At 51.2% G+C, this 24,523-nt stretch overlaps 1 protein-coding gene across 7 annotated transcripts in view; it reads right to left on the bottom strand.

The window, feature by feature from the left end:
• UNC13A (unc-13 homolog A) overlaps positions 1-24,523 on the bottom strand; it is a 109,600-nt gene that overhangs the window by 59,067 nt on the left and 26,010 nt on the right. For 6 of the 7 annotated variants that reach the window (XM_054250575.2, XM_054250574.2, XM_054250572.2 and 3 more), the window contains exons 2-9: positions 19,240-19,269; positions 17,891-17,990; positions 15,957-16,074; positions 12,517-12,640; positions 10,647-10,720; positions 8,157-8,211; positions 5,107-5,142; positions 721-928 (exon numbers count right to left, since the gene is read on the bottom strand). In XM_054250575.2, coding sequence (XP_054106550.1) covers positions 721-928; positions 5,107-5,142; positions 8,157-8,211; positions 10,647-10,720; positions 12,517-12,640; positions 15,957-16,074; positions 17,891-17,895 — 620 coding nt within the window. In that variant the 5' untranslated portion in view covers positions 17,896-17,990; positions 19,240-19,269. The remainder of the gene's footprint in view (positions 1-720; positions 929-5,106; positions 5,143-8,156; positions 8,212-10,646; positions 10,721-12,516; positions 12,641-15,956; positions 16,075-17,890; positions 17,991-19,239; positions 19,270-24,523) is intronic. The other variant, XM_078361780.1, reaches the window with a different exon arrangement.

Genomic DNA, 24,523 nt, shown 5'->3' on the forward strand with positions numbered 1-24,523 from the left:
CAAGCTTTTGGGTAAAGAAAGAGGCTGGACGCAGTGGTTCAACCCTGTAATCCCAGCACTTTGGGAGGCCGAGGCAGTTGGATCATGAGGTCAGGAGTTTAAGACCAGCCTGACCAACATGGTGAAACCCCATCTCTACTAAAAATACAAAAAATTAGCCGGATGTGGTGCCGGGTGCCTGTAATCCCAGCTACTCGGGAGGCTGAGGCAGGAGAATCACCGGAACCCGGGAGGTGGAGGTCGCAGTGAGCCGAAATCACGGCATTGCACTCCAGCCTGGGTGACAGAGCGAGACTCTATCTCGGACGGATAGATAGATAAATAAATAAATAAATAAATAAATAAATAAATAAATAAATAAAAAAAAAAAATACGAAAATTCCCCAGGCGTGGTGGTGGGAGCCTGTGGTCCCAGCTACTCAGGAGCCCGAGGCAGGAGAATTGCTTGAGCCCGGGAGGTGGAGGGTGCAGTGGGCCCAGATCTCGCCACTGCACTTCAGTCTGAGTGGACAAAAAAAGAAAAAGAAAAAAAGAACAGAAAAGGAAAGAAAAAAAAGGGAACGATTTTCACAAGAAAATGTGAATTCTGCCCTCCTGGATGGGTGAATTCTGCTTTCCTGGAGCTCCACCTCCAGCTCCAGCCCCCCACCCTTCTCCACCCCAGGAGACACAGCAGGGCCCTCACACACACACACGCACGCTGCTCTCCACAGCAGCTACCTGAGGGCCTGCGGCTCAGAGAACTCCTCGTAACTGTGCATGGAGTCACTGTAGGATTCCCGGGAACCCAGGGGTGGTGGGCGGACAGAATACTGGTGGACTGAGGCATTGGGTTGCGACGTTGTATAATAGGGCGGCGGGATGCTGTTGCTCGTTTCACTGCGGTAGTCACTGTCACGGTCATCCACTGCACTGTCGGGGTCATCGTCTGAAAGAGAGAGGAGATATGGGAAGAGGGCGAGGAAGAGAGAGAGAGCACATGTGATGGGGGCCAATACAGTTTCCCCGACTTAGGGTGCTGCTACCAAAGACAAGAATTTTTTACTAGTATGGATAAAGAATTGTGGATCATGTTAAGGGAGATATAGGCTTCAGAACAAAGGAGGTGAAAACCCTGCTTTGCCTTCTGTGGGTCAAATTGGACCTGCAGTCTAGGGGCTAGGGTAGGTCCTACAATGTGAAGAAAACAAGGACAAAGTAGAGGGCATCCTCCAGCTCAAATGTGAGGAACAACTTGGCTGCAGCTCAGGATCTCTGAACATGAGATGGGATTTTTTTTTTCCATTGGGCAGTTAGTTTCCCATAACAGGAGTCACACGCACACTCAGAGGGAAGGTGGAGGAAGATCAGTAGTTCAAGCTGGAGTGAACGCCCTGTAGCCCTTAGAGATCTTCTGGTAGCTGAGGGTGAGGACCCAGACCGCATCTTATAGGCACAACACCCAGGAAGATGCTGTGATGTGGTTCTGTCTTTTTCAAAAAGGATTAGATGCTCAACTTGGCAAACTCACCACACACCAAGACTCTATTGCTAGAAGGGAATGTGGCAGAGTTGCCAAACTTCATGTTTAATACGGACTAAAAGATATTTTGGTTTAGTTTGGTTTCCTTAGAAAAAAGAACAGTTTGTTTTCTAAATCCTAAAAAAATTCCAATTCTAAAAGCAACATGTGTGGGGGGGGTGGTATAATTGGGGGATTGTACATTTTCTTCTTTATTCTTTTCTGTACCTTCTGAAAAAAAGATTTCAATAATGCCATCTTTTCTATTTTTTAAAGTTAAAAACATAATAAAGTTACCGCTACTTTAAGAGTAAAGCAAAGGCCGGGCACAGTGGCTCACACCTGGAATCCCAGCGCTTTGAGAGGCCGAGGCAGGCAGATCACTTGAACCCAGGAGTTCAAGACCAGCCTGGGCACCATAGCAAGACCCTGTCTCTACTAAAAATAAAAAAAAATTAGCCGGGGGTGGTGGCATGTGCCTGTAATCCCAGTTCCTTGGCAGGCTGACGCAGGAGAATTGCTTGAACCCAGGAGACGGAGGTTGCAGTGAGTCAAGATCACACCTCTGCACTCTAGGCTGGGTGACAGCAAGACTCTGTCTCCAAAATATAAAATGCAAGTAAAATAAAGAAAAATGTAGTCCACGGGCCAGGTGCAGTGGCTCACACCTGTAATCCCAGCACTTTGGGAGCCCAGGGCAGGAGAATCATGAGGTCAGGAGTTTGAGACCAGCCTCACCAGTATGGTGAAACCCCGTCTCTACTTAAATACAAAAATGGTATGGTGGTGCGTGCTTGTAATTCCAGCTACTCGGGAGACTGAGGCAGGAGAATCACTTGAACCCAGGAGGCACAGGTTGCAGTGAGCCAAGATCACGCCGTTGCACTCCAGCGTGGGTAACAAGAGTGAAACTCCGTCTCAAAAAAAAAAAAAAAAAAGAAAATATGAGAAATACAGAGAAGGGGAAGAGGAGGTTTAAAAAATGAAGGAACTCCCAGACTCCAAACTCTCAGAGCAATGAATGAAATCTTCAGATTTTTGGTGCATTCAGGGTCTCTCTCACTTGGGGTGGACTGCAATGGGGTGATCATAGCTCACTGCAGCCTCAACCTCCTAGGTTCAAGAGATCCTCCCACCTCAGCCTCCAGAGAAGCTGAGACCACAGGCACACACCACCACGCCCAGCTCATTTTATTTATTTATTTATTTTTTGTAGAGATGGGCTCTCCCTATATTACCCAGGATGGTCTTGAACTCCGGGGCTCAAGCAATCCTCCCACCTCAGCCTCCCAAAGTGCTGGGATCACAGGTGTGAGCCACTGTGGCCAGATGGCATTCTTTCTACTGACTTGTCCTTGACCGGGCTGAGATGTTTCCGGTCAAACCGCATGAGGCTGTGCACATGTTTACCAAGCCTTTTCTTTTTCTGACGAATTGTCTGCTTCTGAAAGGTCAATTACTTGGAGTTGGAGTCTTTCTGCTTTTGCCCAGGCTCTGCTTTCTACCAAGTAGTTCTTGACTAAATTGTCTGCTTCTGACTATTTCCAGCTACTTTTGTTTTGACCAAATGGTCTGTTTTCGGCTCAGTTATCTTTCCTTTTTGACCCAAATATCTATCAGCTTTAGCTATATTGGAGTTTTTGTTTGTTTGTTTGTTTTTAGATGGAGTTTCATTCTTGTTACCCAGGCAGGAGTGAAATGGCGCATTCTCGGCTCACCGCAACCTCCACCTCCTGGGTTCAGGCAATTCTCCTGCCTCAGCCTCCTGAGTAGCTGGGATTACAGGCACGCGCCACCACGCCCAGCTAATTTTTTGTATTTTTAGTAGAGACGGGGTTTCACCATGTTGACCAGGATGGTCTCGATCTCTTGACCTCGTGATCCACCCGCCTCGGCCTCCCAAAGTGCTGGGATTACAGGCGTGAGCCACCGCGCCCAGCCTTTTTTTTTTGTTGTTGTTGTTGTTGTTGCTATTGTTGTGTTTTGTTTGAGACAGAGTCTCACTCTGTTTCCCAGGCTGGAGTGCAATGGTGCGATCTCAGCTCACTGCAACCTCCACCTCCTGGGTTCAAACGATTCTCCTGCCTCAGCCTCCCGAGTAGCTGGGACTACAGGCACGCACCACCATGCCCAGCTAATTTTTGTATTTTTAGTAGAGACGGGGTTTCACCTTGTTGACCGGGATGGTCTTGATCTCTTGACCTCGTGATCCACCTGCCTCGGCCTCCCAAAGTGCTGGGATTATAGGCGTGAGCCACCGCGCCCGGCCCTAGATTGATTTTTAACCAACTTGTTTTTGAGAAATTGTGGTGGACCAAAGGGTTTGTCAGCAGTTTCACTGGTCCTGGAGTTAGGTTTGTCCACCAAGACATGAGAAAGAAGTGAAGAACTCCCCAGTTGGCGGAGGAGAGAGAAGGAGGCAGATTTATCCTTAGCAGAGAGGATTGGCCAGGCTCAGTGGCTCACACCTGTAATCCCAGCTCTTTGGGAGGCTGAGGTGGGTGGATCACAAGGTCAGGAGTTTAAGACCAGCCTAACCAACATGGTGAAACCCATCTCAACTAAAAATACAAAAATTATTCGGGTGTGGTGGTGGGTGCCTGTAGTCCCAGCTACTTGGGAGGCTGAGGCAGGAGAATCTCTTGAACCTGGGAGGCAGAGGTTGCAGTGAGCTGTGATTGCACCACTGCACTCCAGCCTGGGTGACAGAATAAGACTCTGTCTCAAAAAAAAAAAAAAAAAAGAAGAAGAAGAATCTAATGCCTGATGATCTGTCAGTGTCCCCCATCACCCCTAGATGGGATGGTTTCATTGCAGGGAAACAAGCTCGGGGCTCCCACTGCTTCTACATGACGGTGAGTTGTATCAATATTTCATTATGTACTGTAATGTAATAATAAAAAAATAAAGTGCACAATAAATGCAATAAGGTTGAATCATCCGGAAACCATCCCCCCTACCCCCTAGTCCATGGAAAAATTGTCTTCCATGAAACTGGTCCCTGGTGTCAAAAAGGTTGCGGACTGTTGTTGGGTAGAAAATGGACATTTAATTTAGGGAGGAGGTGGCTTGCTCTCTTCCCTCAGAGAGCAAATGAAGGTGGGAGGTGTGGTGTGAATGTGGGTAGAGCCTGGGGGGATGCTGAGGTCCCTGACCCGCCCCTCTATCGGAGACCCTCTCCCTGCCCACCCACTACCCTCTGAGTGACACTGGGCCCATTTCCAGGTGGAGAAGGAAGATAGGAAGACCAAAAGACAGAGGGGTTGAAGGAGAGGAGATGAGGTTATACAGGGGGAGTGGCGGAAGGGGTCACAGTGCCCGGCTGGAGACAGGCAGGTGTTTGGTCTAAATGTCCACCTCTTCAGGCTGAACCCCCCACCCCAATAATGGTGCCCACTCCTCAGCAGAGAGCAGGTCTCCCAAGACAGGCGCTAATGAAGAGGGTGCAGGAGAGCTTGGGAGGGGTCTTGCCAAGCCCTCTGGCCCTCACGTGCTGGTTACGGGCACCCTGGTTCCCTGTGTGGTAGTGCGGAGGGGCCTTGGGATCACCAAGGTGCCCACCTTCCCATGGGCCTCCCAGAACATCATTCAGGCTGAGTACTTACTGTGCTGCTCACCCCAGCCAAAATAATTCCAGTTGCCTACAAAGAGAAGGGGCAGAAATAATAAAAGGGAGCAGACAGAGGGGTGGGCGTAGGGAGGGGGGCTCCCCTGTCATCTTCCTCACTCTCCCCATCTCCTCCCTGCACCCCAAGATGGCAGCCCTCTTGTCCTGAGTACCTTCCGTGAGCATCATTTTTGTTGCTGACACTTGCTGTGTCTCTGCTCTCCACCTTGGGAGGAAGGCGGATATCCCTGTTTGTTTGTTTTTTAAAAAAAATTTCTTTTCTTCTCTTTCTTTTTTTTTTTTTTGAGACAGGGTCTCGCTGTGTCATCCAGCCTGGAGTACAGTGGTGCAGTCATGGCTCACTGTAGCCTCGAATTCCCAAGCCCAAGCAATCCTCCCACCTCAGCCTCCTGAGTAGCTGGGGTTGCAGGCACCCACCACAGTGTTTGGCTAATGTTTTGTTTTTTGGTGGTTTTTCTTTGTGTTTTTTGTGTGTGTGTGTAGAGATGGAGTCTTGCTATGTTGCTCTGGTTGGTCTCAAACTCCTGGTCTCAAGTGAGGCTGAGTAGTGGGATTACAGGCATGAGCCACTGTGCCGGGCTCAGTTTTGAATGGGAGGAAAGGCACAGTCAGGAAGTAACAAAGTGGGTATTTGGGCCCAGTGTTTTCTGACTGTAAAGTCTGGGGTTAGCAGCCTCCACCCTTTTCCTCTCCCTGCTTTACACTAAATTGGAAACCCTAAGCTTTGAAACACCATTGTTGTGTGGATTTTATCATTCTGCTCATTTTATAGTTGAAACAATGGGACTCAGAGAGACAGAGTGAGCAGCCCAAAGTCACACAGCCTCTGAGTATCAGGGCGAGAGCCACCTTTGCCTATCAACTACCTGGTACTTCAGAAAAGTGTCCCGGACCAGAAACCTGGCTCTTCTGACCATTGGCTGCTTTCTCTGGGAAACAGAGGTGACAAAACACTCCCAGTATTTCCTTATGGATAAATACTGAGTGGTGGTCTCCATTCCCCAAATTGAACCTGCCCCTGGCTCCAGTCCATCCACCCAGGGGCCCACTGCCATTGCCTTCCTGCCTCCACTCTGCCTGGCTCCACCCCCACTGCAACCTCTCAGTGACCCCATCCCTGGGGAGGGTGTTTGTAATTCCTTCCACGCAGTGATGGCCCCTCCTTGGCCAGGGAGGCCAAGGGACTTTCTCAATATCACACCCCAAGTCAGTGTAGAAACAGGGTCTCCCCAGCTGTAGTCCCCAAGCCCTCCCCACCTCTGGGTCAGTTACCACTCTCCTGGACACATGGTGGGGGAGATGCAGATGCAGGAAAGATGGTGAGAGGGGAGAAAAGGAAGATGAAAAAAGAAATGAAAAAAAGCTGAGCATGGTGATTATGCCTGTAATCCCAGCACTTCGGGAGGCTGAGGCGGGTGGATCATGGGTGGTAAAAAATTCTAGACTAGCCGACCAACATGGCGAAACCCTGTCTCTACTAAAAATACAAAAATTAGCTGGGCGTGGTGGCACGCGCCTGTAACACCAGTTACTCAAGAGGCTGAGGCACGAGAATTGCTCAAACCCAGGAGGCGGAGGCTGCAGTGAGCCAAGATCATACCATTGCAGTCCAGTCTGGGTGACAAAGCAAGATTCTACCTCTAAATAAATAAATAAATAAATAAATGGAAAGGAAGGCTGAAGAGTGAAGTGGGGTTTTGGTGTCAGCAGGTGGGAGCTGTGCCCTGAGGCTGTATGGTTTGCTACTTCCTCTCCACCGCAGAGCAACGGAAAGACATTTTAAGGAGGGAGACAGCTCTTCCATCCATGAAAAGACCCAGTCTGGATGCATCTGAGTGTCCACTGGGCCCAGGGAGATAAAAAATCTTGACCGCTGCAGCCTTGTTGGAAACAGGAAGAGGAACGTTTTCATCATCATAATTAACAGACAGGGTGTGGTAGAAAGGGAAGCAAAGTTGGAGTCCCTCAGACCTGGGTTCAAATCCTGGCTCTGCCACTTGCCGAGTGTGTGGTGGTGGGTGACATCTCCTCTTGGGCCTCAGTTTCTCCATCTAAGAAAATGGGTGAATGAAACAGCCTTTGTCTGTTGTAGGTGCACCCGTTGTACGTGTGTTGGCATGTCTTCCTTCTGTGTCTGCAACGTCTGACTCTGGGCTGCTCGGGTTTGTGCTGGCCCCACGACTAGTTTGTTGAATGAGTTCTATGTCCTCATCCAGGATCTGATGAATGGAAGTGAAGCATCTACAAAGTGTTTTTCATGTCTCTAGATGTTCCAAATCCTTCCAGCAGCCCTCAGAGTGCAGGTCTGTCAGATGTGCTATTTCAAAGAGAAGGTCCCTAAATGTTGGAGAGGGACACTGGCCTGCTCAGGACCATGGAGCAAGGTCATCAAGCCCAAGTCTCAGAACTCTCTCCCTCCCTCCCTCCTTTCTTCCCTCCCTCCCTTCCTTTCTCTCTCTCTCTTTCTTCTTTCTTTCTCCTTCCTTCCTTTCTGTCTTTCTTTCTCTTTTCCTTCCTTCCTTCCTTCCTTCCTTCCTTCCTTCCTTCCTTCCTTCCTTCCTTCCTTCCTCCCTCCCTTTTCTGTTCTTTCCTATTCTTTTCTTTTTTGAGTCAGAGTCTTGCTCTGTAGCAGACTGGAGTGCAGTGATGTGATCTCAGCTCATCACAGACTCTACCTCCTGGGTTCAAGCATTTCTCCTCCCTCAGCCTCCTAAATAGCTGGGATTGCAGGCACCCACCACCATGTCTGTTTAATTTTTTTTTTGTACTTTTAGTAGAGATGGGGTTTTGCCAAGTTGGTCAGGCTGGTCTTGAACTCCTGACCTTGATCCCCCAAAGTGCTGGGATTACAGGGATGAGCCACCACACCCAGCCTCAGAACTCTAATTTCTAATACACTGTAAGTAGACACTACACTCTCGGGACTTTGTATCTCTGGAGGGGAGAAGTCTTTAGACAGGACAGTCATGGGGTAAGGGAGGGACGAGGGTTTCAGCCCATGCCCAAGAAGAATCAAGAGGTACTTACAACACTGGTTGCTGGGGACAGGCAAAGGCTTTTCTTGCTCATCTTGGAACGAATACTGAAGGGGTAGGGGAAGGAGAAAGGGCTTGTCTCAGAAGGATTGAAGGCCAGGGGACCAGGAAAGTCCTCTGTTCCATCCCATTCTCACTTCCCTCTACCTCCCAAATTCTCTCCCTCTCTATGAGAAGGATATGGGGAGTAAGAGAGAAAAGGAGAGAAAGACACACACACACACACACACGAGAGAAAGACAGAGACAGAGAGAAACTGAGAAACAGAGACAGGAAAAAGACTAGGGGCCGGGCGCGGTGGCTCACACCTGTCATCGCAGCACTTTGGGAGGCTGAGGCGCGAAGATCACTTGAGGTCAGGAGTTTAGGACCAGCCTGGCCAACATGGTGAAACCCCATCTCTACTAAAAACATGAAAATTCTCTGGCCATGGTGGCACGTGCCTGTTATCCCAGCCACTCGGGAGGCTGAGGCACGATAGTCACTTGATCCTGGGAGGCGGAGGGTGCAGTGAGCCGAGATCGCGTCATTGCACTCCAGCCTCCAGCTTAGACGACAGAGCAAGACTCCACAAGAAAACAAAGAAAGAAATTGTTCTACCAAAAGGACACATGCACACGTATGTTCATGGCAGCGCTATTCTCAATAATAAAGATACAGAATCAACTTAGGTGCCCTGTAATCCAGTGGTGGATTGGATTTTTCTCTTTTGCGATAGAGTGTTGCTCTGTCACCCTGGCTGGAGTGCAGTGGCACAATCTCGGCTCACTGCAACCTCTGCCTCCCAGGTTCAAGCGATTCTCCTGCCTCAGCCTCCTGAGTAGCTGGGACTACAGGTGTGCACCACCATGCCCAGCTAATTTTTGTATTTTTTAGTAAAGATGGGGTTTTACCATGTTGGCCAGGATGGTCTTAATCTCTTGACCTTGTGATCTGCCCACCTCAGCCCCTCAGAGTGCTGGGATTATAGGTGCCCGCCACCATGCCTGGCTGTTTTTTCTATTTTTAATAGAAATGGTTTCACCATGTTGACCAGGCTGGTCTTGAACTCCTGACCTTAGGTGTTCCTCCCACCTCAGCCTCCCGGAGTGTTGGGATTACAGGCATGATCCACCATGCCTGGCCTGGATTTTTTTTTTTTAATGTGGTACCTATATACCATGGAGAACTACACAGCCATAAAAAATAATTAAATCAATTAAATCATGCCCTTTGCAGGAACGTGGATGGAGCTGGAGGCCATTATCCTAAGCGAATCCATCCAAAACCAGAAAACCAAATCCCACATGTTCTCGCTTATAAGCGCAAGCTAAACATTGGGTGCTCGTGGACGTGAAGATGCAAACAGTAAACACAGGGGACTCCGGAAGGGAGGAAGGAGGGCGCGGGACCAGGGTGAGTGAACTACCTGTGGGGGCCGGGCACGGTGGCTCACGCCTGTCATCTCAGCACTCAGGGAGGCTGAGGTGGGTGGATCACCTGAGGTTGGGAGTTCAAAACAGCCTGACCAACATGGAGAAACCCCGTCTTTACTAAAAATACAAAAATTAGCTGGGTGTGTTGGCACATGCCTGTAATCCCAGCTACTGAGGAGGCTGAGGCAAGAGGATCGTTTGAACCCGGCAGGTGGAGGTTGCAGTGAGCCGAGATCACGCCATTACACTTCAGCCTGGGCTAACATGAGCAAAACTCTGTCTCAAAAACAAACAAACCAACAAACAAACCTACCTGTTGGGTACTGTGTTCGCTATTGGAGTAACACCACGGAAGCCCAAACCCCAGCATCATGTAATGTATCTGTGTAACAAACCTGCACATGCACCCCTTGAATGTAAAATAAAAGTTTTTATTATTATTATTATTATTATTATTTTGACATGGAGCCTTGCTCTGTCGCCCAGGCTGCAGTGCAGTGACATGATCTCGGCTCACTGCAACCTCTGCCTCCCAGATTCAAGTGATTCTCCCACCTCAGCCTCCTGAATAGCTGAGCTTACAGGCGCCCACCATCATACCAGGCTAATTTTTTGTGTTTTTAGTAGAGATGGAGTTTCACCATGTTAGCCAGGCTGGTCTCGAACTCCTGACCTCAAATGCTGTCCCTGCCTTGGCCTCCCAATGTGCTGGGATTACAGACCTGAGCCCCTGTACATGGCTAATTTTTTATTTTACCTTTGGTAGAGACAGGGTTTCACCATGTTGGCCAGGCTGGTCTAGAACTCCTGACCTCAGGTGATCCGCCTGTCTCAGCCTCCCAAAGTGCTGGGATTCCAGGTGTGAGCCCCAGGCCCAGCCTCTGCGTGTTTCTTGACCACATCATTGTCTCGACACTGGACCAGGTGAGTCATGGATGCAGTCAGGTTACAGAGAATTAGAAACAGAGACTCAGGGAAAGAGAAGCTCACAGAGAAACAGCACCGGTACGTGGGGAGACAGAGACAGAAACAAGGAAGAAAACAGCCCTTCCCACCCCAACACTCACTTCATCCTGGTCCCGCATAGCATTGAGCTGCTCCAGCTTCTTGGCCCAGTAGCGAGCCTCTTCTTCCGGAATGTCTGCAAGCAGAGCCGGTCTGTGAGCCTGGACGCCCCTCCCTGCCCCTCAGCCTCCATCCTACAGGCTTCCTGAGCTCCAGCAAGGCCCTGGCTTCTAGGGTCTTTGGCAAACCCTCGGAAGTGGGGGCTGGGCTGATCTGGGGTCCCAGGAGGGTAGATGGAGATGAAGGGGAGGCACTGCCTCTGCCTCCCCTCTCCCCAAAGATGGATGGAGAACAGTTGGAGGATGAGAGGAGATGGTTCCTGGCATTTATGAGGGCGGGGAAGCCATTGTTTTTATTATTTATCTATTTAACTTTTTTGAGATGGAGTCTTGCTCTGTTGCCCAGGCTGGAGTGCAGCGGTGCGATCTCAGCTCACTGCAACCTCCGCCTCCCAGGTTCAAGTGATTTTCCTGCCTCAGCCTCCAAGTAGCTGGGATTACAGGTGTCCGCCACCATGCCTGGCTAATTTTTTATATTTTTAGTAGAGATGGAGTTTCGCCATGTTGGCCAGGCTGGTCTTGAACTCCTGACATCAGGTAATCCTTCTGCCTTGGCCTCCCAAAGAGCTGGGATTACAGGCTTGAGCCACCACGCCCAGCCCATTGTTTTTATTTTTCATTTTTTAGAGTCAGCGTCTCACTCTGTCACCCAGGCTGGAGTGCAGTGGTGCAATCACAGCTCACTGCACCCTCATACTTCCGGGCTCAAGCAATCCTCCTGCCTCAGCCTCCTGAATAGCTGGGACTATGGGGACCTGCCACCATGGCTGGTGAATCTTTAGCTTTTTCATAGAGATGGGATGTCACTAGATCACCCAGGCTGGTCTCAAACTCCTGTCCTCCAGTGATCCTCCCGCCTCGTCCTCCCAAAGTGCTGGGATTACAGGCATGAGACACTGAGCCTGGACACCCATGAGTTCTTAGAAGAATGAGGTGGAGAGACTCGAGGTGCTTCTAGGAAAGGAAGAGGGGACTGTCTGTTCTCAGCCTCTGTCTACATGTCTCTCTGTCTCTGTCTCTCCTCTGATCCCCAGCTCACTCTTGCAGCCCCAGGCATCACTGAGGAATAGCCAGGACTGCCCAGCCCTGAGCCCCGTGGGTTGTGAAGAGTTTGCAGCTCAAGCTACGGGGCCTGGGTCACGGTCTGTACACAGCAGGTTCACACCAATTGTGGGAAGTAGAAAACGTCCCTTTTTAAAGTTTCCTTTCTTGTTAAAGAATAAATCATAAGTGTGCTAATAACTTTGTTAAGCCCTATCCTGTGTAGCTGTTAGACATGCTTACAGGCACGTAGTACATTCTATGTCCTAGTACTTTAACTAAGATATCTGTGCTGGACATGCTGACAGGCATGTCCCAGCTCTCCGTTGCTTTTAGAAAAGTTTTAAGTCGTTAGCCAATCAGGTTTTAGTTTAGATTGTGAGGTCTGGCTCCAGCCAATGAAGATCAGACACAGCAGTAAGGACAACCCTGAATGCGTAAGGAATAAATTAGTGTGTTTTCCTTTGTTCATTGTACTCTCATGGCAAGATGGCTAGCAAGGGTACCCCTCCTGCAGTCCAGGAAGTAAAAGTTGTGTTGCTGAAAGATCCTTTGTCTCAGTGCTGATTTTTCTTTCCAGCACCAGGCGTCTATTTCCAACACCCCTGTTCTCTGTAACCCAAGAAACTCTCTCTCCTCTGGGGCGAAGGACACTCATTCTCAGCCTGAAGGGTCAGCCAGACCTCCCAGGCCTGTTCACTCTCCTGGAATAGCTGAGTGAGTCCAGAAGTGGGGCCGGGGCTGGGTGAAGGTCACGTGCCCCGGGACTCACCTAAAGGCAGCTCAAAGCGCGTGTCCAGGAGGATGCGGTGGAAAGTGGGGTCCTTGGTGCCACAGATCTCGCTGTCTGCCATGATGACCTGGGAGTCCAGTGTCAGCCACTCTCCGGGGCCTTCCTGGGGTCGGGAAGCAGGTGTGTGGTCAGGTGTCTGCTGCATGCTGGGCCCCAGGGCCCCTACTCTCACATGAGACATCCCCCTCACCCCTACCCCAAAACAAAATTCATGTCTCATGTCTCCTCTCTCTTTCCTCCCTTCTTCCTGTCTCTCTCTCTTTCCTCCTTTCCTCCCTCCCTCCTTCCTTCCTTCCTTTCTTTTTTTTTTTGAGACAGAGTTTTGCTTTGTTGCCAGGCGGCAGGTTGGAGTGCAATTCTCTGATCTCTGCTCACTGCAACCTCCGCCTCCCAGGTTCAAGCAATTCTCCTGCCTCAGCCTCCTGAGTAGCTGTGACTACAGGCATGCACCACCACACCCAGCTAATTTTTGTATTTTTTAGTAGACAGGGGGTTTCACCATGTTGGCCAGGATGGTTTTGATCTCTTGACCTTGTGATCTGCCCGCCTCGGCCTCCCAAAGCTTGCTTTCTTTCTCTTTTTTCTTTCTCTCTTTCCCTCCTTCCCTCCCTTCCTTTTTCTTTTCCTTCATTCCTTCCTTTCTCTTTTTTCTTTCTTTCCTGCCCTTCCATTCTCTCTTCTTTTTTCTTTCTCCTTCCTTCCTCTCCTTCCTTCCCTCCCTCCCTCTCTCTCCCCTCCCTTCCCCTTCCCTGCCTCTATTTTTCTCTCTCTCTCTTTCTTTATTTTTAGAGCTGGGGTCTCACTATGTTGCCCAGGCTCATCTTGAGCTCCTGGCCTCAAGTGATCCTCATGCCTCAGCTTCCAGTGGCTGGGACTATAGACACATGCCACTGTGCCTGCCTGTGTTCCCATGTTACACATGAAAAAAACTGAGATTCAGAGAGGGAAAGGTCTCAGTCCAGGGCCACATGGTGAGTCAGGGGAACCCAGAGCAAGGTACCTAGAGGGGGAACCCCTTGGGGTCAGGTAAGGACAGCCCCAGCCCCTCATGGTCATTCCTCACCCCTGATAAGGGGTTATGGGACTCTGACTTCAGACAAAAGCCCTGGGGCCTGCTATCACCCAGGGAGAACATCCCCCAGGAGAGCGAGCCCATTTCTCCTGGTTCAGAAATGTTGCCTTTGAACGAGTGGGGTCCACCCTGAACCTCAGTCTCTTCGTTATTCAAATGGGAATGATCTTTAGTGGAATCTACTTTCTGCCACCCCAGGTGACCAGGCTTCCCTCACACTTGAAGGGCCATTAAGGAAATTTTGGGTCTCCCTCAAGGTTTCCTTTTATATATTTTAATTTAATGTTTTTGAGACAGGGTCTTGCTCTATCATACAGGCTGGAGTGCAGTGGCGTGATCTCAGCTCACTGCAACCTCCGCCTCCCAGGCTCAAGTGATTCTACCTCAGCCTCCTGAGCTGCTGGGATTACAAGTGCACACCACCATGCCTGGCTAATTTTTTTGTATTTTTTAGTAGAGACAGAGTTTCACCATGTTGGCTAGGCTGGTCTTGAACTTTTGACCTCAGGTGATCCTCCTGCCTCAGCCTCCCAAAGTGCTGGGATTACAGGCATGAGTCACCACGCCCAGCCGAGGCTTCCTTTTAGACTCACTTGCCTGGAATCTTGCAACCATTTTGTCTCTCTCCATTCATTCATTCAAAAGCAGATGCTCACTAGCCAGGTGCAATGGCTCATACCTATAATCCAGCACTTTGGGAGGCCAAGGTGGGCAGATCACTTGAGGTCAGGAGTTAAAGACCAGCCTGGCCAACATGATGAAACCCCATCTCTACTAGAAATGCAAAAATTAGCTGGGTGTGGTGGTGGGTGCCTGTAATTCCAGTTACTTGGAAGGCTGAGGCAGGAGAATTACTTGAGCCAGGTAGGCAGAGGCTGCAGTGAGCCGAGATGGTGCCACTGCACTCCAGCCTGGTGAGACAAAGCAAGACTTCATTTCAAAAAAAGAAAGAAAGAAAGAAATGAAATAACAAAAACGAACAAAGAAAAAAATAGTCCCAGTCCCTCCTCTATGCCTGGTATATACTGAGTGATGCCAGGGTCCCCAAGAGGCCCCAGCCATCATCACCCTATACCCTGAGGAGCCCACCGCCCTGGGAAACAGAGCTGGACACAGGCACCTCCAGCCCCATGAGGTCATAGCTAGCCCAGAGGGAGGAAGGAGGGCTAAAGGATCCAGAGGGAAGTCAGAGAGTGCTGCCTGGAAGAGGGCACATGGGAATTTAGAGGGTGATGGAAAGGAGGACACTTGAAACTCAGGGATCAGAATATGCAAAGGTTCAGAGGCTGGAATCTGGAAGGGGTTGAGGTTGGAGTGTGGGGGGAGATAAGACTAGTGGGCGGGTGCCATCTAAAGGGCCTCCCAAGGAAGATGGACAGGAGAGGATAGATCAGAGCTCCAGGTAGTAAGACCCTCCTGGGGTCAGCATGGAGGGGTTGAGACTTAAGGTCAGGAGGCTAGGGACTGGGCTGTGGGGACAGATGAATAGACATGACCACAGCTTGGCACAGTGGCTCATGCCTGTAATACCAGCAGTTTGGGAGGCTGAGGTGGGTGGATTGCTTGAGCCCAGGAGTTTGAGACCAGCCTGGGCAACATGGCAAAACCCTGTCTCTATTAAAAAAATAAAATAAAATAGGGGGACATGGTGGTGTGCACCTGCAGTCCCGGCTACTTGGGAGGCTGAGGTAGGAGGATCACTTGAGCTTGGGAAGTTGAGGCTGCAGTGGGCCATGATCGTGCCACTGCACTCCAGCCTGGGCAACAGAATGAGACCCCGTCTCAAAAATAAATAAATAAAAAATAGACACCACGACTGCCTGCTGACCATGATGCACAGGCTGAGGGGCCAGCACCTTCTTCTGAGCTGCTGTAACCTTCCTGCTGCTGCCCATCTGGGATGCAAAATGCTAATTGCCTATGTTATCCTTTCCTCCTTCCATAGTAATATATTTTTAGCAGTGCCTAGGGTTGTATGGCCTAGGACTACATTTCCCGGCCTAGGACTACATTTCCCAGAATCCCTTGCAGCTAGGTGTTGGCCACATGTCTAAGTTCTGGCCAATGAGATGTGCCTGAACTCCCTGCCCCTTACCACCTTTCCCTGGTTGGAATGAAGATGCACTGGTGAGCCTAAAGCAGCCACTTGGGGCCACAAGGTCAAAGCCATATGGAGAGAGAGGCAGAGCAAGATGGAAGTTGTATTAGGCCCTGGTGACTTTGGAAGGTCATGGCAGGCCCAGGTGTCTACATTGATGTTGTCAGGGGACAGGAGATAAATGTGGATCTTGTTCAGGCCACTGGGCTCTGGGCTTCCTTCCTCACCCTCTGGCCACCGGCCACTCACCTCATTGGACTGGCGGATGGTCCGCAATGGTATCCACACTGTGCCCACCATTGTGTCCCAGATGAGACCCTTGTTCCACACCTCCACCGTCAGTCCCAAATCCAGACGGTTAATCTCGCTGTGGAAAAAGGACAGGGGACATCAAGGGAGAAAATGGGGGTTCAGAGAGGTTAGTTCATTCATCTGAGAACACACAGCATACCACAATTCAAACGAAGGCCTGGGAGTATCCTAGCTGATATGATAACAAGGTGGGGTTCTCATTTTATAGCGGGGAAACTGAGGCCAGTGAGGGAAGTTAAGAGCTCAAGGTATCACAGAAGGACCAGGATTGAAAGCCGGGAAGGACGGTGTGGAGACAGATGTGACACACTGCCTGCAACTTCATCTTTCTGGGCCTTCCTTAAGCCCTCCAACCCTGACCATGCTGGCCAAGTGGGGAAGAGGATCCGATACCTCCATAGCTCCCTCTACCCCCAGGATAAGGACATTCGGGCACCTCTGTCCTTCCCAGTGTCATCTCCATCTCATGAGGTGAGGACGTGATCCCACCTCCAAGCACTTGCCCTGCAGGCCTCGTCCTAGACATATGTTGATTCAGGGGCGCAGGAAACTTGGCGAAATGTGAGAGTCATTGAATTTACAGTTTGCTGAAGATTTATCTTAAGGAATGTATTTTTAAAATATACCTGTTGACTGGACCTGGTGGCTCATGTCTGTAATCCCAGCAATTTGGGAGGCCCAGGTGGGCGGATCATCTGAGGTCAGGAGTTCAAGACCAGCCTGGCCAACATGGTGAAACCCCATCTCTACTAAAAACACAAAAAGTAGCCGGGTATGGTGGCGTGCGTCTATAGTTCCAGCTATTTGGGAGGCTAAGGCAGGAGAATAGCTTAAACCCAGGAGGTGGAGGTTGCAGTGATACGAGATCGCGCCATTGCACTCCAGCCTGGGCTACAGAGTAAGTCTCCATCTCAAAAAAAGAAAAAAAAGAAGACAAACTCTGTTGGCCAGGTGTGGTGGCTCACATCTGTAATCCCAGCACATTGGGAGGCTGAAACAGGCGGATCACCTAAGTCCAGGAGTTTGAGACCAGCCTGGCCAACATAGTGAAACCCCATCTCTACTTAAAGTACAATTAGCCTGGTGTGGTGGCACACTCTTGTAAGCCCAGCTACTTGGAAGGCTGAGGCAGAAGGATCACTGTAATCTGGGAGGTGGAGGTTGCAGTGAGCTGAGATCACGCCACTGCACTCCAGCCTGGGGAACAGAGTGAGACTCTGTCTCAATCAAACAAACAAACAAAACAATTGATGGTGAGGCAAGGGAAGGCGTGATGCCCTGAAATTGTAGCTTGGGGGTGGTGGTCAGGGAGGGCTTCACTGAGGAGGTAACACAAGCTGAGACCTGAAGAAGAGCCAGCTGGGGACTGGAGAGCAAGTGCAAGGGCCCTAGGGCAGGAACGAGCTGGGAGGTGTTGGAGAAAGAGGTGGGTGTGGGTATGGCCAGGGCAGGGGAGTGAGAGGGAGATAGAGTGAGAAGGTGGCGGGAACCGTGGGGAACACTATGGGTTTTATTCTGAGGTCGATGAGCCACGGACAACTTTGGAATATGGGAGCAACAGGATGTGATTTGCAGTTTTAAAAATATCCCCCTGGCTGCCTGGAGGAGAACAGATTGTAGGAGGTGGATAGCACAGGAGGCCAGGGCGGAGGCTGGCGGGCAGCAGGGACTTGGCTGGTGGCCTCGAAGACCAAGGGAAGTGATTGGATTGGGAATGTGTTTTGGAGGTGGAGGAGATAAGGTGGACACAGGATGAGGGAGGCTGGAAGGGAATTGCCTGGGCTTCCCCGGTGTCCAGCTCTGCCCCGAGGAGCCAGTGAGGTGCTGGGCTATGCCAGGGGCCGGGGTCATGCCAGAGGCTGTGGACTCACAACATGAAATCTTGCTCCCAGCTGGGCTGGCTGCCCCGCACCGCGATGGTCGTGCTCTTGACATTCTGCACTTTCAGGGTTACGTACGTGTTGAATTTCTCTGTGGCAGTGAGAACAGGGGTCAGCACTGGGGCTCAGGGCCTCTCCAATGCCCCTTTCCAAGCTCAAGCTCTAGATAATCTGCTGGGACCCCCTTGGGAATTTCTGGGCCACTCAATCCCTATCCCCCAACCCTACCCTCAGGGCACAAGGGAGGGGCCTCAGTGTGGGGAGACGTGGAATTTTGGGATACTTCATCCAGCTGCCTCAAAACATTGGTTTTTGGCTAAAAAGACCGAGGCCCAAGAAAAGGGAACGAAATTGACCGAAGAAACCCCCTTTGCTGGGCGAGAGCAGTGGTTCACGCCTGTGATCCCAGCACTTTGGTAGGTCGAGGCACCCAGCCTGGATAACTTGGGTAAACCCCGTCTCTACTAAAAATACAAAAAATAATTAGCCGGGCACAGTGGCGCACGCCTGTGGCCCCGGAACTTCGGGAGGCTGAGGCGGGAGGATCGCTTGAGCCTGGGAAGTTGAGGCCGCAGTAAGCCATGATGGCACCACTGTACTCCAGCCTCAAAAAATAAAAAATTTAAATTTAAATTTAAAAAACAGGCAGAGTGTGGTGGCTCTCGCCTGTAATCCAGCACTTTGGGAGGCTGAGGCAGGCGGATCGTTTGAGGTCAGAAGTTCAAGACCAGCCTGGCCAACATGGTGAAACCCTGTCTCTACTAAAAACACAAAAATTATCTGGGCAGGGTAGAGGGTGCCTGTAATCCCAGCTACTTGGGAGGCTGAGGCAGGAGAATCGCTTGGCCCCAGGAGGTGGAGGTTGCAGTGAGCCAAGATCGCACCACTGCACTCCAGCTTGGGCAACAGAACGAGACCCTGTTTCAAAGAAAAAAGAAAAGAAAGAAAAAGAAAAGAAAAGAAAGAAACTCCCTTTGCCTCTGTGAGCCTCATTTTTCACACCTGCAGCCCCACTTAAGAGTCCCCATCCTGCCTCTTAGGATCCTGGGAAGAGCCATTGCTCAGGGCAAGCCCCACCCCGATAGAATCTCCCACTATGGCTGGGGAGACTCGGGAACCCCCATACAAACTCCAGGGACCCCATGCCAAGGGCTGCCCCTCCCCCTGTTTAATCCTCTGACCCCTTTTCTGATGCTCAGAAGACACAAAGCTCAAGTCTAAATCTGGTCTCCAAGAGACAGACGGACAGACAGAGAAACAGACAGACAGAGAAACAGACAGACAGAGAAACAAACGACAGACAGGCAACACTGGACAGGACAGCAAGAGAAGCCACTTACCTTGGGCACCGTCAAACTTGGCTTTTTTGACTGTGGAGAGAGACAGAGATAGGGAAGGGAGATGCGGGGAGAAGTGGGGAGGAGAGGGGCAGAGGTACAGAGAGAGTCAGAGACACACCAAGATAGAGACATAAGGAGAGAGACACAGAGGAGAGACAGGCAGAGATAAAAAGCAACAGAGACAGGTTTTTAAAAAGATAAAGATAGAAGCAATGTCAGAGGCAGAGACAAGGGGAGGAGGAGAGGGAGGAAAGAGGAGGCAGGGATGAGAGGGAGAGAGAGAGAGAAAAGCCATCAGACAGATGAGCACAGGCAGCCCTAGAGTGGAAGGAAATTTGGACCCTGAGAGTGGTCCCTACCCTTCCCTCTCCCTCCAACCCCTGTCCCCAAGCTTCCCAAATAGCTGTGCTGTTACCCACAATTGAACAAGATTAGAAAGAAAGAGCTGGGCAAATGGTGGGAGAGGCCTCCTACAGGAAGCCCTCCAGGATGGCCCCAGAAGAAGAGGGGAAGTTGAAGAGGTGAAGAAGAAGGCAAGAATAGACAATCTCTGATGACTCCACCAGCCCCTTCGGGCCTGCAAGACCTCTTCCTCCATTGTCCAGCTCAGTCTGCAATGTCAAATGCTCCCAGGGTTTGGGGAAGCCTCAAAGAAGGCTGGGCAAGGTGGGATAAAGCAACCCAGAGAGCTGGCTCTCAAAATGCACATGGAGGGCAAGGCGTGGTGGCCCACACCTATCACCCCAGCACTTTAGGAGGCTGAAGCACATGAATCATCTGAGGTCAGGAGTTCGAGACCAGCCTGGCCAAGATGGTGAAACCGTGTCTCTACTAAAAATACAAAAATTAGCCAGGCGTGGTGACAGGTGCCTATAGTCTCAGCTACTTGGGAGGCTGAGGCAGGAGAATCGCTTGAACCCAGGAGGCGCAGGTTGCAGTGAGCTGAGATCTCACCACGATACTCCAGCTTGGGTGACATAGCAAGACTCTTGTCTCAACAACAACAAAAAGTAAGGCGGGTGGAGACGCCTGCATCCTGGCTGGAGGGCTGACAGGGATTGTCCAGCCCCACTTGCTTGTGGGAGGTGCAGCCTGAATATATGTCAGGCACCTGCCGAGGTCCAGTCTTCTCACATTTCACATAATCCCACAGCCCCAAGAGATTCAAAGCCATTCCGCCCCCTCCTGGCAGTTATAACCAAGTATTCAATTTCCACCGCCAACACCTCTCACACTCTGCTCTCGTTCCCCACATCTTTTTCCTCCATTCATTCTCTACTCCCACCCCTAATCTGTTCCCACACTGAGCCCTTCCTTCCTTCCTTCCTTCCTTCCTTCCTTCCTTCCTTCCTTCCTTCCTTCCTTCCCTCCCTCCCTCCCTCTTTTTTCTTTCTTCTTTCTTTCCTTTCTTTCTTTCTGATGGAGCTTTTCTTTCTTTCCTTCCTTCCTCCCTTTTCTTTCCCTCCCTTCCTTTGTCCTTCCTTCCCTTCCTCCCCCCCCTTCCCTTCCTCCCTTCCTTCCTTTCTTTCTTTCTGATGGAGCTTTTCTTTCTTTCTTTTTCTTTTCTTTTCTTTCCGAGTCTTGCTCTATTGCCCAGGCTAGACTACAGTGACGCAATCTCAGTCACTGCAACCTCTGCATCCCGGATTAAAGCAATTTTCCTGCCTCAGTTTCCCAAGTAGCTGGGGCTACAGACATGCAACACCACGCCCGGCTAATTTTTGTATTTTTAGTGGAGACAGGGTTTTACTATATGTTGGCCAGGCTGGTCTCAAACTCCTGACCTCAGGTGATCCGCCTGCCTCGGCCTCCCAAAGTGCTGGGATTACAGGTGTGAGCCACCGCGCCAGCCCTTTTCTTTCCTTCCTATTTTCTTCTCTTCTTTTCCTCTTCAAATTAATGTCTTTGTTTGTGTAGGCAGTGCATGCACACGTTGTGAAATCCAAAACAACCAAGAGATGAGACACTGAGAATAAAGCTCTTTCCATCCCAGCCCTTCGTCTCCCTCCCAGATGCGATCAACATTGGCAGTTGCTTGTACCGCTGGAGATGGTCCATGCGTCGGCAATCATACCCACGTTCGCCTTGCTTGATTTCCAAGACAAATGGCGCACTCGACACCCACTGTTCTAATCCTTCGTGTTGTTTTTCAGTATGTCTCGAAGAGCGTGTGCTAGCGCGTTGAAGGATAAATTCCTAGAAACAGAATTGTGTCTCTCTGGGCAGATGTCACAGCCTCCCATCCCGGGTTTGCAACTCTGTCCTCATCACTTGAATTTCTGTCTCACAAAAGGCACCTGAGCAGAACCAGTGAAGAGAGAATTTCCATGAAGAGCGGGGGAAGTGTGATGGCCCTCAACACATGTCAGTAAGGACTGTTTCCGGCCAGGCCCGGGGTTTCCTGCCTGGAATCCAAGCACATTGGGAAGCCGAGGCAGGTGGATCACTTGAGGTTAGGAGTTCGAGACCAGCCTGGCCAACATGGCGAAATCCCATCTCTAGTAAAAATGACAAAAATTAGCCAGCCTGTTGGCGTGCACCTGTAATCCCGGCTACTTGGGAGGCTGATGCAGGAAATCGCTTGAACCTGGAAGGTGGGGGTCACGATGAGTGAAGATGGTGCCACTGCCCTGCAGCCCTTAGCTGGGCCTTCAGAGAGGTGAGCACTGATTTGAGCCAGGTTCAGATTCCAAAGCTGTGTGACCCTGGGCAAGTGAATCCCCTCTCTAGGCCTTCATCTCTGTTTGGTTCTCTCTCTCTCTCTCTCTCTTTTTTCTTTTCCCCTAGATCTGGTTTTCTCTCTCACATCGCCCCACCTGGCACCTCACCCCTGGGGCTGAGATAGGCTCAGGAACACTCAGGAATGTGCCCAGGAGCTTTGAGCCTCACTGCTGGAGGAGGTCCAGCCTGCAGGAGTGCGGACCCTCTGTGAGGGGAGTGGGCAGGGGAAGGGGCAGGAGGGAAAATGGTGATGGCGTCAGGGGGTGGAGGAGAGAGTGACAGAGGCTGACACTGGCCCCACAGCTGGAGGGTCTCATACAGGGAGAGGAGAGATGAAGAAATGATAGGATGAGAACAGGAGAATCCAGATAGATGGAGAGAAATAGACAGAGACACAAGGAGACAGAGAGAGCGCCAGGCATAGAGGCACATGCTTGTAATCCCAGCTACTTGGGAGGCTGAGGCGGTGGGGGGGACCTTGAGACCCCAAGTTCAAGACCAGCCTGGCCAATGTAGTAAGATCCCATGTCTAAAAATAACAATTTAAAAGACAGAGAGAGGCCAGGTGCCATGGCTCACACCTGTAATCCCAGCACTTTGAGGCTGAGGCAGGTGGAGGGCCTAAGGTCAGGAGTTCGAGACCAGCCTGGGCAACATGGTGAAGCCCCATCTCTACTAAAAATACAAAAATTAGCCAGGCGTGGTGGTGCACGCCTGTAGTCCCAGCTACTTGGGAGGCTGAGGCAGGAGAATTGCTTGAACCGGGGAGGTGGAGGTTGCAGTGAGCCAAGATGGCACCTGGGTGACAGAGCAAGACTCTATCTCCAAAATAATAATAATAATAATAGTAAAAGAGAGAAAGATTCCCACTAGGGAGGGCAGGCAGGTGGAGGAGACACTGGGGAGAGGAGAGGCCATTGGGGTAGAAGAGGAGGGGGATACATCTGGGGGTGGGAAGTAACAGGCCCTGGGGGGGTGATACAAGGGGCTCACTGGGGTCTAGCCTGGGCTTGGCCCCACTTGAAGCTCCTCCAACTGTGCCCCATTTTATAAACCACAGATTTAGGCTCGGAGGGGAGCCCAGGAGCTGCCTGATCTGTTCTGTCTCCCTCCTCCCTGTTCTGTTTCTCTCCACTCCTGCTCTCTCCTTTCAGTCTCTATTCTCTCCTCTCTCTCTCTCTCTCTCTCTGCCCTTCTTGTGTCCCTTCTTTGGTCAATCCTCCTCCTCTTTCCTAAGCCTCAGCTCCTTCCCGCAGCTTCTCTTGGCTGGAGAGGAATGGTCTCCGTTGGGGTCCTCAGGCGGTGGGGGACCGGCTGCAGAGCTGTACCTCTGACAGCTGAAGCCAGGCTCCGGCCCCTAGTTCCCTACCGAGGTCCAGGGTGAGGACCACGTTTTTTCATCACTGGGGCTCAGAGTGGGAGAGGGGTCTGAAAGGGAAAAGGGGACAGGGAAGGGGGCGGAGAGTGGGGAGGGGGGTTCTCAGGAGCTAAGGAGGTTCGCGGTGAGGGAGGGGATTCGGGAAGGGGGAGGGGCGCGGAGGGGATCTCGGGGGAAGGGCTTGGAGGAGGAAGTGGGTTCAGAGAAGGCACCCAGTCTTCCTCCTAGTCTTCCCTGGTCAGTAAATGGTCCTTGAGTCACCGTCTTCGTCGTCACATCCCGCCACCCTCTCCCCGCCCGCGCCGGGTTGCGGTATCAGGGTCAGCGGGGCGGAAGCGCCACCCCTCCCCGGCGGGCTTCGGGTCACACGCAAGAGGCTATTTATAGCGTGGGCGCGCGGAGGGCGTGGGCGGCGCGCCGGCGGGCAGGGGGGTGGGGGACGAGGGGGGTGCCCGCTGCAGTCCCCAGCGACCGGCGGGTGGAGACACCGCCTCTTGCGGCCTCCGAGGTCTTTGGGGCCCCCCCAGCAGCGCTGACTGAAGAATGTAGGGGCGGAACCCGGGGAGGCTGAGGCAGGAGTTCAGGCTGCGGGGACCCCCCTGCAGCCTGGCTCCAGGCCTCAGTATCTGCATCTGGAAAATGGGAAGACAGAGCGTCTGGCCTCCCTTGCCTTGCCTTTCTCCGCCTCTTCTTCCCTCCTCTTCCTCTCAGCCCTTTCGCAGCATAATGATTACAGTGTCACTTACACTACTGTTATTATCACCAGTACCATTACTGTTTTTGTCATTTGGTTGTGTTCTAAGGGTGTCCCTGGCCTGGATTCTAGGATTTGAAGACCCTGGATTCTTTTTTCTCTTCCCTCCCTTTATCTTTCTTTCTTTCTTTCGTCTTTCTGTCTTTCTTCTCTCTCTCTTTCTTTCCTTTCGCTCTCTTTCTTTCTTTCTCTCTTTCTTTCGACGGGGTCTCCTCTCTGTTGCCCAGGCTGGAGTGCAGTGGTGTGATCATGGCTCACTGCAGCTTCACCTCCCAGGCTCAAGCGATCCTCCACATTCAGCCTCCCGAGTAGCTGGGACTGCAAGTGCGCATCACCATGCTTGGCCAATTTTAGATGGGATCTTACAATGTTGCCAGGGCTGGTTTCAAACTCCTGGCCTCAAGCGATCCTCCCACCTCAGACTTCTAAAG

This window comes from Callithrix jacchus, chromosome 22, assembly GCF_049354715.1.
Source record: "Callithrix jacchus isolate 240 chromosome 22, calJac240_pri, whole genome shotgun sequence".
Lineage (NCBI taxonomy): Eukaryota > Metazoa > Chordata > Mammalia > Primates > Cebidae > Callithrix > Callithrix jacchus.